Genomic DNA, 15,349 nt, shown 5'->3' on the forward strand with positions numbered 1-15,349 from the left:
AGAAGCTCTCGACCCAGGGTCACCCCTTCCACTCTGCCCCTGAAAACCTGCAGTAGCTTTACCAAGCAGCTTCTCTTTAAAGTCATTTCCACTGTGACCTGTTGAGATGATATCCAGAGCCCCCTCATGACGTGCTTCCCAGGAGAAAATGAGGAGGAGCAGGAAATGACCACATGGGCAAAGAGGAGACCCATGTTCTGGCCCCTGCCTTGCCACACACTCAGGCAGGCATGTAGCAGGCATTTCCTTAGTGCAGAAATGAAGTCTGATCAACACTGGACTTAACCTGCGCAGGCCAAGACTCCAAAGATAGGCCTACCTGTGTTTGGAATATTTGAAAGGCTGACAAGGAGTGTGTGTGTGTGTTGTGTGTATGGTATAGGGGGCTGTCTCTGTGTATGTGTGGTATGGGAGGTGTATATGTTGGGGTGTGATATGTGCTTGGTGGTGTGTGTGGTGTGTTTTATGTGTGGTATGTTGTGTGGTGTGAGGTGTGTGTGTGTGTGTGTGTGTGTGTGTGATGGGGTGTGATATGTGGTTGTTGTTGGTGGTGGTGGTGTGTGTGTATGTGTATGAAGGGGTGGGGTGTATGTGGTCTCTGTGTGTGTATGGTCTGTTTTGCCTCTCTCTGTGTATATTTGCTTATTCACCTAAAGTAGGAGCTATGTTCCGCAGAGAAACACGGTCTTCAGCGTCAGTCCTACCATTCTCTTACTTTGACGTCAACAAATCGCCTGGCATCTACACCCCAGTTCCTCAAGTGAATCTGAGAATCCAGGTTTCTGCACTGAGTGTTTAACCATCCCTTGCTCTGTGATCTTACATCCTAAACACTCTCTGGAGCCCCTCCTTTCTTCACTGTGTCCTTAGCACTATAGGGAGCAGGAGAGCACAAGACCAAACATGCTGCTAGATCCTGGGAAAGTTGCTTCTCCATGTCTCTGTTTCTCCTCTGTAAAAAGTGCCTGTTTAGATGACTCGGTACTACAAAGGAATCTAAAGTACTAGCAAGGCCCATTGTTAAGTAGGAAAAAAAAATTGGGCTTGCTTTCATAGGAGTGACCTTTGTGGGGAAAAGAAAAGAAACTATATTCCTTATTCTTTCAGTTTCACGTGTGTGTACATAGAATGGAGTTTGGTTATATTCATCCATATTTTCCTCTCTTACCCTTTTCCAACTCCTCCACAAGTTGTGTGTGTGTGTGTGTGTGTGTGTGTGTGTGTGAGAGAGAGAGAGAGAGAGAGAGAGAGAGAGAGAGAGAGAGAGAGAGAGAGACTGCCCTGCTGTTTAATTACGGTTTTCAGCATGGTGGAGGGGATTATTTACTTAAGCGAAGGCAGCTTTAAAAATACTGAAAGTAAAGTCTTAACGAAGCAGCAAAAATCCACCTGAGCTCAGGTGAAAGGGCAGTGTACCTGAGACCCGAGCTCCAGCCCTGTCTCATGACTCTCTTCTGTGGTGGTCCTAAATAATTAGCTACCCTTACTGTGTCTCCACTTAGTTCTTAGTGAAACGAAGGGGTGCGCACTCCCCACAGGCCTTCTAGTTCTTACATTCTGTAGGTCCCAGGATCTCTGCCCTTTGCACCTGTTCCTGCTGGGGCTGAACCACTTGTGTCTCAGCCATTTTTTATGACCAGGGAAATTTTATTTCCCTAGGGTATTTCTCTGAATCACATAGACACACGCCTTCCTACTCTGAGCAATCCTTAGTTTGTCTTGCTGTCTCCCTACCCACCACACTGGGCCATTTCTAGAGGGCACGGCATGGAAGGATTGATATAAAATGTTAAGAGTTAGGAAGGCAGATGGGGTCCATTTTGAACTCTGCCCCCTATTATTTTGGTGATGTTGGAAAAGGAGCCTCTAAGTCTCGATTGTTTACTCGAAAAAGAGACAGCAGCATCTGAATCACGTGGCTGTGAGGATGAATATTCATCCAGTTGCTGGAACAGAAACAGGAAAGGGCTGGAAGTTTGCCTGTCTTTCCGGAAACGTAAGGTGTGACCGAAAGGAAGAAGGAAATACAATGTTGGTGGAGTGCCTGCGATGGGGGCGATCCGCCTGGAAATGCCAGACTCCATGGACCAAACCTGCTCTATGGATAAACACAAAGGTACTAAAGGTTGCGCCACCTCCCTGGAAGCCTGGACTGATGGGAGCCACTAGCTGTTCCATTGCATTGGGCGGAGCCTGTTCCATCCACAAACGGGGCGGTCTCTACGACCAGCCCTTCCTCAACCCGCAGAAAGGAGGAGCTGGGGATCCGGTGCCAAACTCCCTCAGCTGTGATCGCACCCCGGATAAAGACACGGCTACAAAAGCAGTCTGCATGTCCCTTCTAAAGTCACGTAGCCCGGACTGAGAAACCCAGACTGAGGTCAAAGCAGTTGAGGACAACTAAAGCTACTCGGCTTCCTCCCCTCGCCCACCCTCCTAGGGAGTTTGGCGGGACACAGGCTTAGGAAAGAGAGGTCTGGGTCAGGGGAGAAGCCCCGCCGCCCAGGGATCCCTGCGGCTTTCCTGGCGGGGTGGGGGATACCCCCTTCCCCCCACTCGTTAGCCCCAGTGGGAGCAGTAAGAAAGCCAAGGCGTCAGGAGCTACCCACCGCGTGGGGTCCTTTGCACAATAAGCGCCACCCTAGGTTGTTACAGGAGAAAAGGAAAAGTCAGACGATGCTCTTGGGGGACTATGTTTGTTGGAATTGACACTAGAGAAATTAGTACTTTCCCCAGGGCCTCAGAAACGGCCCTGTCTCCGCCCCATTCCTTCTTTCTTCTTTTGCAGCTTTGGGTCCACCCTTGCTCACAATCCAACGGGTATAGGTACCTGTCACATGCAAAGCTAGCCAGCCCAGTTCCTCTGTCCACCCTCAGCTGTGTTGGGGGCTGCAGATCCCTGGCCCCTTGACTTTCTTTGCCTGCTCGAGTGAACAGAGTAAACAATTTGTTTTCCTGTGCCTGCAGCTGCTCTGAGCACGAGACCCTCAGGAGTTCCTGATGGGAGGGAAGTGGTTCCTGATGAATTTTACAGCTGAAAATCCCTGGGGCTGAGGCGTGGCTATCAGTTAAGGATCCCTATATCAACTTCCCTGGAGCACAATAAAGTTGGCATTCTTGTATCAAGGATGACCCGTGTCCCTGTGTCTCTGTCTGTGTGCGTGTGTGTTTAAATCTCCAGCCTCTTTCCTGGCTCACCTACCCACAGGTAGTGCAGGCGCTACCCACCTGAACCTGAAGGGCGACGTGATACATGTGCTGATTATTACCAATACATTCTCCACCCCACAGAGGTCCTGACCTGCCTAATAGTGCAACTTTCTAGTGGGTTCTCTCTCTTACTCTACTGCATTACATGGTCCTCTTTATTCCCAACCTCCAAATCCTCATCCCCATTGCTCATCTTGCTCCTGTTTTTCTGCAGAATAGATGCAGTCAGGCCAGAACTTCAGAACATCTCCACTCAGCCTACACCTGCCCTCCCACCCCACACCCCACCTAGGCTCCAGCAGCCACTCCCCCTTCCTCTAGAGAAATCTCAGCATTCTTTTCATGGCTGGAATATCATAGGGTTGGTTCTTAAGTATCTCTGGGTTCTTTTGCTCGACAAACAGATATTCTCTCTTTTCTTCACTCTTTAAAAGTAAATTAAAACAATAAAACCAAACCAAAACACCTCTTTTGGATCTTGAGCTCTTGTTCAGTGACACCCCCCCCCCCCCACGTTCTCAATTTCCGTGTTCCTAACAACCACAACCACACAGAACTATCCAGGCCAATGATATCCATCTACCTGCAGAGGGAAAAAAAAATCTGCAAAAATGGTCTACTCAACACATTCTTAAATTGTCTAAAACCTTCCCTATTAGATTAAGTTGCTGCAAAGAATGCAATTAATGAGAACTGTGAACATTAGCATTTCAAAACATTGCTTGCACACTATGTGGCTAGCTCCATTCTAGGATATGAGGCAGTAACAAATAATGAAAGAAACTTGGTCTGTGTTTCCAAGTGACTTATCTAGGGAGTAAGAGAAACAACAGTAAATAAAGATCAGTACGAGAGATGGAGGGGTGACTAGAGAGATGGAGGGGTGCCTAGAGAGATGGAGGGGTCATAGAGATGGAGGGGTGCCTAGAGAGATGGAGGGGTCATAGATGGAGGGGTCATAGAGAGATGGAGGGGTCATAGAGATGGAGGGGTCATAGAGATGGAGGGGTCATAGAGATGGAGGGGTGCCTAGAGAGATGGAGGGGTGGCTAGAGAGATGGACAGGTGACTAGAGAGATGAAGGGGTCATAGAGAGATGGAGAGGTGACTAGAGAGATGGAGGGGTGACTTGAGAACCCTGCAGGAGTTCCTCAGAGCAAGCAGCGCTGAGGCACCATTGGGGGTCCTCTAACCAAATTCAGTGTGGCACTGTCTTCCAGCGCACAGTGCCACATCCCACAGGTGGAGGGTTCAGGACCCAAGACTGTTTGCCTGAAGCCCCAGACCCAGCTCCAGGCTTCCAGACCTCCTGATGGTCTGGTTATGTAAGATCACGGTTCCCACAGCCACCTCCTCTGGTTGATTAACTTGTCAGGTGGCTCACAGAGCTTGGAATACTTATGGCCTTCTTTGGGCATGCTGCCCTCCACGAGCCTCCAGTGTTCAGCAATCTGAAGGCCCTCAAGGCACGCCCTTTGATATTTTATGGGCACAGAAACAGATGGCCCAGTCCAAATGTAACTGGACATGAAGGACACCATCTTACATTCAAAAGCAGAGCAGGTAGATCAAGCAAGGCCTGACTCCTTGAACAATCCTCTTGGCTTCATGCAACACTTCTCCTTTCAGAATATGGCATAAGATCCATCTAGATTGAGGAGGAAAGGTCTTATAGGCTAATATCAGATTAGTTTGGGGTGCACATAGGCTCTCATCCATGTAGAGATCAGATTCAGACTTTCAGTGTTTTCCTCCATCATAATCTTTGGTGTAGTAGTCCACTGTATTTTTTTGGGGGGAGGGGGGTTCAAGACAGGGTTTCTCTGTAGCTTTGGAGTCTGTCCTGGAACTAGCTCTTGTAGACAAGGCTGGCCTCGAACTCACAGAGGTCCGCCTGCCCCTGCCTCCCGAGTGCTGAGATTAAAGGCGTGTGCCACCACTGCCCAGCTGTCCACTGTATTTTTTGATACAGAGTCTCTCACTCAAGCTGAGTGATTGACTAGGCTGGATGGCCAGAGAGCTCCAGGTATCCTGTCTCCGCACATTAGCACTGAGGCTACAGACACCGTGGTACCTGGCTTTTCAAGTCAATATTGGAGATTTGAACTCAGGGCCTTATCTAGTTTGCTTCCTGTTGCTGTGGAAAACAAACAAACAAACAAACAAAAAAGCAACTTGGGGAGGACAGGGTTTATTTCATCTGACATTTTTTTTTCAGTCCACCATCAAAGGACACCATCAGAAACTCAAGCAGGCTAGGAACTTGGAGGCAGGACTGAAGCAAGTGTCATGGAGGAGGAACCAAGCCTATTGGCTTGCTCTCCAGGGCTTGCTCAGCTGCTTGCTGTGTTTCTTACACAACCAAGTATCACTTGCCCAGGGATAGCACTACCCACAGTGAACTGCGCCCCGCCCCCCCATGCACGTCAATCATAATCAAGATAATGTTATCACAGACTTGCCTACAGAGTAATCTGATGGAGGTGTTTTCTTAATGGAATGAAGTTCCTGCTTCTTAGGTGAAAACTAACACTGCTTTATACCAGAGGGTCAAAGAATTGCTCTAGCAGAAGGGCGAGGTAAGCAGAGAGCTTCGTGACGAGAAGGAGCAAAGGCTGGAAGGATACCAGGAAGAGCATTCCTAGTAGAGGAACGTTCCAAGCCCTGAGGAAGGGACGGTAGATCAAAGCAGGTTAAGGTTTCATCATTACTACTTTGGCAAACCAAGTCCAGGAGAGATGCAGGGATTTGTCAAGTCTCCCAGGCAGGTTGGGGTTGAAGAGAGTAAGAAAGAAGTTAACGTGTAGAGGGCATTTTCTAACACAATACCGAGCAGTAAGGTCCTCTGACCTACAGAAAAGCGACGACCTTACTGAACACGACCCCCAAACAAGCCCACCCGCCTCACCCTTCACTGCCTGCCTCAACTGTGTGTCTCTCCCACATCACGCGGGTTTCCGCCCACCATCTCCAGGTGTTGAGCCCTGCTGTTTATCTCGGGCACAGATGTCTACTGTAACCCTCTCCTGCCTGTTGACTCTGGAAGTCTGCCTCCAGTCCAGATGTCTATGTGGAGCGAGAGAACCTAACCACCTGCTAGAACAAGAATTCTGCTCTGTTGCATGCGTGACTGTGTTCAGGCCTAGATATTTTGGGAGAACACTATAGATGTTCAATAAATAGATTTTGAATCAGTGAATTAAACAACTGTGTACGCAACTTTTCATTTACTGGACTTGTCTACTACCTTCATGCTACTATGAATCTGAACAGCTCCCTCTTGCCTTTAAAATAAAATCAATTCACTGTGGTTGCTATTTATGGGTTTTTAAAATTTTGAGACAGAATCTCATATAGCTCATGCTGGCCTCCAAGAATACAGTTAAGGCTGGTCTTGATCTCCTGATCTTATTGCCTCTATCTCCCAAGTCCCGGAATTACAGGCATGCACCACCATGTCCAGGCAGATCACTGTATTTAAAGTTTGAATTCTTTTATAGTTGAACTTTATTGTGAATGCTGTTGTGTATCTTTAAAGACACTTTGAAAAAAAAAACATATTTATTGGGGTGGGGTGGCGGGAACCATAGCCTGTGTGTGAAGATCTGAGGACAGCTTTTGAGAGTTGGCTCTTCCACTTGGTTGAGGCAGCAGGTTCTTTTTCATTTCTACTGCCGTGCTATGGGCTCCAGGTTAGGTGGTCCATGAACTTATGGGCAATTCTGCTTCTGTCTCCCATCTCACTATAAGAGTGCTGGGGTCCAGAAAAGGACCGCTGCATCTTCTGGGCTCTAAGATTGAACTTGGGCAGTCAGAGTTGCCCGGCAAGCTCTTTTAAGGGCTGAGCCCTCTTCCCAGCCCTGTATCTTTAAATACATCTACTTTAAAATATATCAGCTGAGCATAATCATAGTTTATCTGATCCTTTTCAATTGCTTAGCATGTGGTTTTGTTATTATGAGTAGATTTCAATGTATATCCTTATATATACATACTTTTGTCTCTGATTATCCCTTTTAAAATTTTCTACACTTAAAATTGCTACTTCATGCTATACAGGATTCTTGATGTACTTGCCAAGATACAAATCAAATCATGTTATTCTCCTTTAAAAAAAAATCCCTAAAGATGAATTGTGGACAATAGTTCAAACTCCTGAGGTGGGGTATTCTGCAGACTTATCCTCAGTTTACCTCTCTGACTTTGACTCCTGTTCCTGCATATGAGATTCTTCCTCAACCACATTAGATAAAAAGCCCATAGGCTGAGCCAGAGCTTTTGGGCCCAATTGTTTGCCTAAAAATCTGTGCTTCCCTTTCCACAACCTGGCTGACTTTATTTGCTTTGAAATTTAACAGCAAACATCCTTTATGTAAAACATACAGTATGTCTTCCATTTAAGTGTCTGTTGGGAGTCAGACTTGGCTTAAAAAAATCATGTCACTTTAATCAGAATTTCTACATCAGCCATGCCATATTTGATACCCAGCTGAAGAAATAAACGCAATTAATGAGTAGTTTGCATGATGCATGGCCAAGGGGAGATTTAAGGAAAAGGAATTTTTGTTTTGTTTTAACTCTAAGTCCACATTCTTTATTAGTATTATCTGCTTCCTATATAATCTCCCTTTCCTTTGGATTCCTCCTCTTTGGGTTTTCTGAAACATCCCGGACTTTGACTTTGTCTTTGTCTGCTGTTTAAACTGCGGTTCCCTGGCTGCTGGAACTATGCTGAGCTCTCAGCGTAGCAGAGACATTTGCCTGCTGACTGGATGGTGAATGACGAAGCAAACACTGGTAGTGCTTTCACAATTCTGACCTCAGTTTCCCCTCATTTCCTCTCCCGCGGCTGGCGCTGACTCCACGAGCCAGTCTCCTTGGGGACTGCCACTCATTTCCTCTGATGGCTCGGTTCATGCTGGGGTTTCCCAACTGAGCAGGTGATATCATGGTCCTGAAACTCCTCTGCCGATAACTATAGGCCCCAGACAGCGTCCCCTGGAGCGAGCACAGAGAGAACAAGACGGAGAACGCCAGGAGAAAGCCTCTGCTTGCATCCGTGCGCCGGAGAACGAGCGGAATGGCACCGCAGGCGCAGGACTGGTGCCTGGTGGATGGAAAGAGGCCACTGCGCGTGGTAAGAACCATCCTCAAAGAAGGACAAAGAAAAGGGAACATGAACCTTGGCATGCAAGCCCTATCTATGGGAACCAGTGTCCACTGAGGCTGCCCTTGTAATGTGAGACACATCCACCTCCTCCCAACACTCTGAACCCATAAGAAGCTTGCCATTTACTGTTTAAATACAATGGATTCTACCCCCTATAACCAGCACCTTCCCCAGCAAGTTTTTGTCTGAGAGCTGCCTGGACCAGGAGTTCCACAATTTGGTCACCAAAGCACCAGTTGTTTGTCCTTTCTTTCTCCTGTCTCATCTCACTGCAAACACGGCAGCATCCTTACAGGTGGCACCCACATCTCCAACCACACATTCAACCATGTGAAAATACATAAACCTATATACATATATATGTGGGCAAACATGCATTAACGTGCCAACTAGACTAGGGGTGTCTTCGTTCTCCATGTAATCAGCATTCATCAAATAACACCTGTGGCTCTATCTGAAGAAAAAGAATGGGCATCACTCTCTATGAGATGATAGACAGGTTAGTAGTCAACTAGAGACAAAGGAGGCAGAGAAGCCACCTCAAGATAGGTGAACCTTAGCACCTGTCTGCAGAAAAAGAACGGAGAAGAAAAGGCAAAAGGCATACAGTTTAAGGTAAGCCAGCATAGAAGCTAGCCACATGAGTACAAGCTGCCACATAGTAATGGAGGGGGACTTTAGAGGAAGAATAAGAAAGCCTGAAATATGAGAAAAATCGTACTTCAGTTCCACCAGTACCTAAAAGAAAGAGACCTAAAAGACCAAAAAAAGGAGAAGAAGGAGGAGGAGGAATACATGTCTGAGTTAGGACTCAGAAAGGCAGACAGAACAAGCTGAGCCTCGGGACAGCTTGTTGGGATGGTTCTAGGTAGGAGTCTTGGGGGATTGAGTTTGGGGAAACTACAGTATCTCATTCTGGGGATAACCATTCCGCCCATCTCTTTAGCAAGGCTTAACGGAAGCCAGCCTTCCATGGGGTGATCCCTTAGCCAGGTGATTGACCAGCCCGACTGGATTAACTCTTGTCTATTTTGAGTAGTTTGGAGTGTTAGTTCTCCACTCAGGCCAGAAGTTCATCCTCTTGACTGGAAGGAACTAATTTTTCCTAAGAAGCCTTTATGGCTGCTGGGTCGTACTGACGTATTTATCTAGGACTTAGGAAGTAATTGGTAAATACTTTGTCAATGAATAACTGAAATTGTTTAAGTCTGAATCCCAGTGCTATCCCACGTTAGAGGTGTCAATTAAGAAAAGATTCTTTACTGAGTCTGTTTGCCCCCACTTCAGAACAGCATGTTATCTTCAGTCATCCCTAAAGTGAAGGGCAGCATTTTGAGCTTTTATGAATCTGAAGCCTGTTTAGTTGGTGTTACTGATGGTCACAGGGCTTTGTTACCTGGCTGCTGGCTAACTGGCCCAATGGGGATTATGTCATTCTGTACAGGAAGGTAGGATGCAGGCAGCGTGAGGCGTGCTTTTGACCCAGAGAGCGTCTCAGACTTGTTAGAGTTCTTTGTGTAATTCTGGTTCATAAAGCTTTGAGGTTACTAATGTCTGACCCAGTATATACTGAAGTGAGCCCCGTGAAGACACGGTGGAGACAGTGCACACCTCAGCAGAATCTAAAGGTTTATGGGACAAAGCTTATTACATAGAAGAGTCCCCTGGGGATTTTACCAATAGGAAGGGTCCTATTCAGTAGGTTCAGGTTGAGGAGGGTCTTCTATTTCAATGTTTCTACTACATTCCTCAGGGATACAGATATTACTGGTTGCTCTGTGGACCATATTTTTAGAATCAGGGTCAAAGACCTTGAAGTGAGGTTACTTCTTGAGGACAGTTCAGCACTTTTAGAGAAGAGATGAATGAGGTGTCTTAGATTCTAGAAGTACCAGCTCTCCTTTCCTGACACCAGGAAGTTCTCTGGACTCTCTGAACCTTTGTTCTTGGGACTTGAAGTGAAAATTTGGACTGCATCCTGGATAGTGTCCAAAATATTGGGTTTCATGGTCGAAGTTGATGAGGACCACTGACCAGGTCTCTTCCTCAAGAGGGCACCAGATCTTATTACAGATGGTTGTGAGTCACCATGTTGGAATTGAGCTCAGGACCTTTGGAAGAGCAGGCCATCCTTTCAACCTCTGAGCCTGTATATAAGGCCACAAAAATGTCAAAATATTGCTGGCTGGAGGGGGGCGGTGGTGGGTGGGGTCTGAGAGCAGCAAGTGGCAAGCTGATTTCAGAGGCAAAGGAAGTTAGGAGCAGCATGGTGCGTGTGTGTGTGTGTGTGTGTGTGTGTGTGTGTGATTGAACCCAAGCCTTCCTTCATTTTGCTAGATAAGGACTGTACCCCCGAGCCATCCTTAGCCCTCTCTCTCCCTTTAATATAAATGTCTGTACTGTTATACTGTGCATGGTCCCATCGTGGAGTTTTGGGAGCACACAGCTTGAGTTTATCAGGTCACGATTGTTCAGGTCCCTGGAATCTGAAGGTTGTATTGCACAGCTTGGGGAATTTAGTGGCAGATGGAATTAAGTTTTTGACTTAGTAGGCTTTAACATAAGATGATTTTAGATTATCCAAGGGTTCAGGCAATCACCATGATGCTACATATGGAAGAGGAACAGAAGAAAACAAGAAGGCGAAGTGAGGAGGACGAGGCCCACAGTCAAGGGACGCAGGAGGACTCAGGAAGCTACAAAAGGCAGGAGCTTCTCTAAAGCCTCCTTCCCAGGAAGGTAACAAATTTGTGTTATTTCAACTCACCAAGCTGTTGTAATTTGTAATTATTTTTTATAGGAGCAAAAACAAACTAACCTAAGGCCTGTCCTACAACGTGCTGGCAGGCTCTTAGGCAATTTACATCATCTGCATTCCAAAGCCTTCGTTCCTTCTTTCTCAGGCTAGGTTCGGCTTTGAGGTATAAAGGGACAACCAGGAAGAACTGGCTGGCACACAGGTGCACAACACACCTTTTCCCTTCTGGGCTGGGGGGGGGGGGCGCACAAGGCAGGAGAATGGGAACCCAGTGCCCTTGTCAACAGAGCATCTTCTTCCTTTGATACGGGCTGTGGGAAAGACTTTTCCTTAAGCTCCCCAAGCCCACGTTATCTAGGGAAGTCTCCATATCTATCTTCGGGGGACCCACAGCTCCCACCTCCCACATGAAAACCCTTTAGAGCACAAAAGCCCTTTTAAGAGGCTGGAGATGAGAGCCAGCCCCCAGCCTCCCTCTGCAAACAGGCTTGGGAGATGAAAGAACAGCTTCCGCATCCTGCCTCTGCAGTGGCCATGATTGTTTCCCACTGAGACAATCAGAGGCAAGTCCACCCAGAGGCCAGCCTACAATACCTCCTTCTCCCGCCCACAGACCCCAAAGAGACAACCCTCAAACAGTCCAGGCAGCAGAGCCTTGGTTAGTCATGTTATGAGCTTTTATTTAAAAAGCACATTTAATACATGTTTAGTTTCGCAGATACACGTTTTCACTTTGTATGCCACAAAAAAAAAAATCTTTGAATATTATTCTCTTTACAAAACGGAACCTTACAAAAATACTGACGATTTAATGTTTTTATACAGTTTTTCTCTAGTTGCAGTTATTTCTCTCATTGTAGAACAATGGCTACCACAGAACTATGATAGTTTTAGTTGAGATTTAAAAAAAAATAACTCAATGCTCCTTTAAGCAGCTAAAGTAAATAACACAGGTCGAGACACAGTTTATAATCATAGTGGATATAGCTAAAGTTGTTTCAGAAATAATATCTTACATAGTTAACTTTTAATGTTTTATACATTATTTATATAATATTTATATATAAAATCATAGCTTGCTATATGTTGAAATGAAAGGACGGAGTCTGTGGAAGGATGTGCATGTGGTTGATCCATATGGTTACGTGTAGCCCTTTGAAAGATTTGAAAAGCACTTGTTTTTTTTTTTTTTCCTTCTTCCTTTCCTTGGAGGTTCAGTAGAAGGGTCTCCTGTCTACTGTCTAGAACGGGACCTTGCTTGGAAGGACACTTGTGGATAGAGGATAAGGAAAAAACTCTCTATGCAGATTTAACCCATGTGTTCTGCCCAGCAGAACCCACCAAAGGACTGTCCCAGGGATCAACCCGGAGACAATAGTGCTTTACACAGCAAGACCAGCTCCTGCAAAAACCCTCTGGGCTCCCTTATGGTGAAAACCTTTTGGGCATGAGACTGTCTGCTACTCTGGCTCGCTCTGATCCCAAGGAGCCAAAAAGTTGGTTCTTTTTTTTTTTTTCATTCTGCCCTTTCCCTCCCCTTCCTGTCTCTTTACCGAGGCTCCTTTGGTCAGCCAGAGTCCGACCACACCTGTGCTCATCCTTGGCCCCCCATCTGAGATCCCGCTACGCACCCAGCAAGGACCTCAAGGGGACGGCAGTAACCGAAGTCTAACCGTTTCTACATGTGCAAGTGCCCGGTGATTGATCCTGCAGTGGCAGTTCCGCGTCACAGTACGGTGCATCAGAAGACACCCTCTGGGTCCTCTGAACTTGTGCTGTTTGTGAAGTTCACTCTTCCACAAAGGGTCTCCTAATCTCTAAAAGTGAGGGCCTGTGGTTGTTAGCCTGGGGATGGGGGGAGATGACAGAGGCCTCAGCACCAGGAATTTGGATTAGGGTTCTGACCACTCTGAGCCAAAGCACTCATTCCTGGTATCTCAAAACGCAAAACTTCCTTGAACCAAAGTCACAGTAGAAGTGGGTCAGGCAGAGGGGCTGATTTGGTGCTGGTCTGAGCCTTGTATGCAACACAGGAGCTGGAGCTGTTCTCACTGGTCTGGGATTTCTCAGGTCACCGAAGGCGACCACAGCCTCTGCTCAATCATTCTAGTGTTTTTTGCTCCTGACAGGCCTGTGCTCACTAGAACATGAACACTAGCCCACGCACAGCCAGGACTCAGGCCGCCGGCCCTGTTGTCTCCACACAGGCAAACAACCTATTTGGGAAGGCCACAAGATAAGGCTTTTTTTTTTTTCTTTTCTTTAAATGTTTTCAAAATCCATCGGGCAAAAAAGCTTTTCCCTACATTCTACTGTCAGATGAGATGGGAGAGCAGCAGAAACACGCTGTCAGCGGTCACTTCAGAGAAACCAAACGCTCTGGAGCCGCAGCACCTACACCATGTTGTGGTGGTTGTTCCTGTCGATAATGTCCACAGGCGACAGGATCTCCTTCCTGAGAGCGGGGGCCGGCAGCGAGAGGGTCGCCTTAGTCTTGAAGAGATCAGACACGAAGAACACCTAGGACACAAATCAGAGGTGCGAATCAGCAAACGCCTAGAGCGGGCTGGGAACAGGCCGAAAGGGGGTTTAGGAAACACAGGCAGTTGGAAAAGAGGGCCCAAATCATAGCTCTTTAATCCGGGGAGCGGGTGGAGAGGTCCCACCTTCCAGCAATCACTATGCAGACAGGAAACTGAGGCAAGGAGTACCCTGGCTGTGAGAGAGAAAAACTCTACTTATATGGACTTTGGAGTCAGTGCTTTGAATCTGGAACTTAACATTTCGGACTTCTCAAGGCAAATGTGTTAGGAAAGGTTATGTTCCCAACAAGGGAAGCGCTCATAATTCTTCAGTTACTAATCCACACTACTTTCCTCTTTCTTACAGAGGAATCCAGACTGAGACCAAAAGACACCAGCCAATACAAACGCTGACCAGCAGGTGCTGTCGCAAGAAAACAGTGGTGACCACATTTTCCTGAAAGCCCCACGACACCAACCATCGAGGCCGAGGGACCCAGGTCTTGACACTGACAGTCAGCAAGTCACTGGGAAGAAAGGTCAGGGGACAAAGCTCCTGCTCTCATTCCCAGCATTCTTCCTCCTCCCCAGCATGTGACCTTCCTGAATCTTTCTCATAATGATTGGGAAACATTTACAAAACACCCACTTGCGAGATGGCTCAGACACGGGTGCTGTCTGAGTGAGCTCCTGATGAAAGAGTCAGGAACCTGACGAGAGCCCACGGGAGGGAGCAAAGTTGCTTCCCAGGGAGCAAAAGCAAACACACAGAATCAGACTGAGATATTCAGCAACAGGAGTTTGTAGTAAACAATCCAATCCAAGTGTCAGCTGTTAGCCACGTAATTTAGTAGGAAGGACACAACTGAGTTCATACCAGGAATGAAGTACATAAAGATGCTGATTGGGGATATAGCTCCGTGGTGCTCACCCAGCAGACACAAAGCCTAACAGGTCTGATCTGTAGCACACACACACATACAGATACATGAACACACATATGTACACACAGACAAATGCACAGACAGGCAGACACACACACACTCACACACACACAGAGTTTTCTGTGTCCCTCAGCTTTCAGAACTGAAACAGTTTGGATGCCCACATAGCACTGTGATGTCGTTCTGATCACTTAGTATAAAGTTCTTAATTAGAATTCAACCACCATCTCTAGCAGCCAGGATCTGGTTACTCAGGCCTCGGACTATCTGCTGAACTGATTTCCAGTGTCCATTCTGCGACAGCACAGAAATCACCAAGGAGCTGTAAAAATCCTAAGAAGAGGCAGATGTGCTGGCCACTCGAAGAGAAGACGGGGCGGCCATGAGATAATGTGCAAGGGTCCTGCTAGTCACGGCCACGTCCTTCGGACCATTTCATTTCACACATTTGACCAACTCAACCATTCCTATTGTTGTTGTTGTTGTTGTTGTTTTGTTTGTTTTTGTTGTTGAGGGAAAGGGTAAAGAGCCAGGCTGTATCTATGATACTAGAAGAAAATGAAGTATTAGCCCCCAAAATGTGAACCCCTTAATAAGCTTACAGCTTGAGTGTCACTGATGGAGCCAAGGCAAAAGCTAAACCTTTACCCCCTTCCTTTCCTAAACTAGGAAGAAAACTGTTGTCTTCTAGACAGAGTCAAGCTGGGATGTTTACCACCTGCTGGAGGCTTGAGGCTCCCCTCCT

The 15,349-nt window shown here is 46.8% G+C and overlaps 1 protein-coding gene and 1 long non-coding RNA gene across 2 annotated transcripts in view; one reads left to right on the forward strand and one right to left on the reverse strand.

The window, feature by feature from the left end:
- Positions 1–15,349, forward strand: part of LOC126498032 (uncharacterized) — a 505,230-nt gene that overhangs the window by 370,679 nt on the left and 119,202 nt on the right. The gene's annotated exons all lie outside the window — the stretch shown is intronic.
- Positions 12,615–15,349, reverse strand: part of Plpp3 (phospholipid phosphatase 3) — a 77,011-nt gene continuing 74,276 nt past the window's right edge. Inside the window, exon 6 of the mRNA XM_050136362.1 lies at positions 12,615–13,658. Within this exon, the coding sequence (XP_049992319.1) occupies positions 13,533–13,658 (126 nt within the window). The 3' untranslated portion in view covers positions 12,615–13,532. The remainder of the gene's footprint in view (positions 13,659–15,349) is intronic.

This window comes from Alexandromys fortis, unplaced genomic scaffold (assembly GCF_014885135.2).
Source record: "Alexandromys fortis isolate MF-2015 unplaced genomic scaffold, M_Fortis_MF-2015_v1.1 scaffold_13, whole genome shotgun sequence".
Lineage (NCBI taxonomy): Eukaryota > Metazoa > Chordata > Mammalia > Rodentia > Cricetidae > Alexandromys > Alexandromys fortis.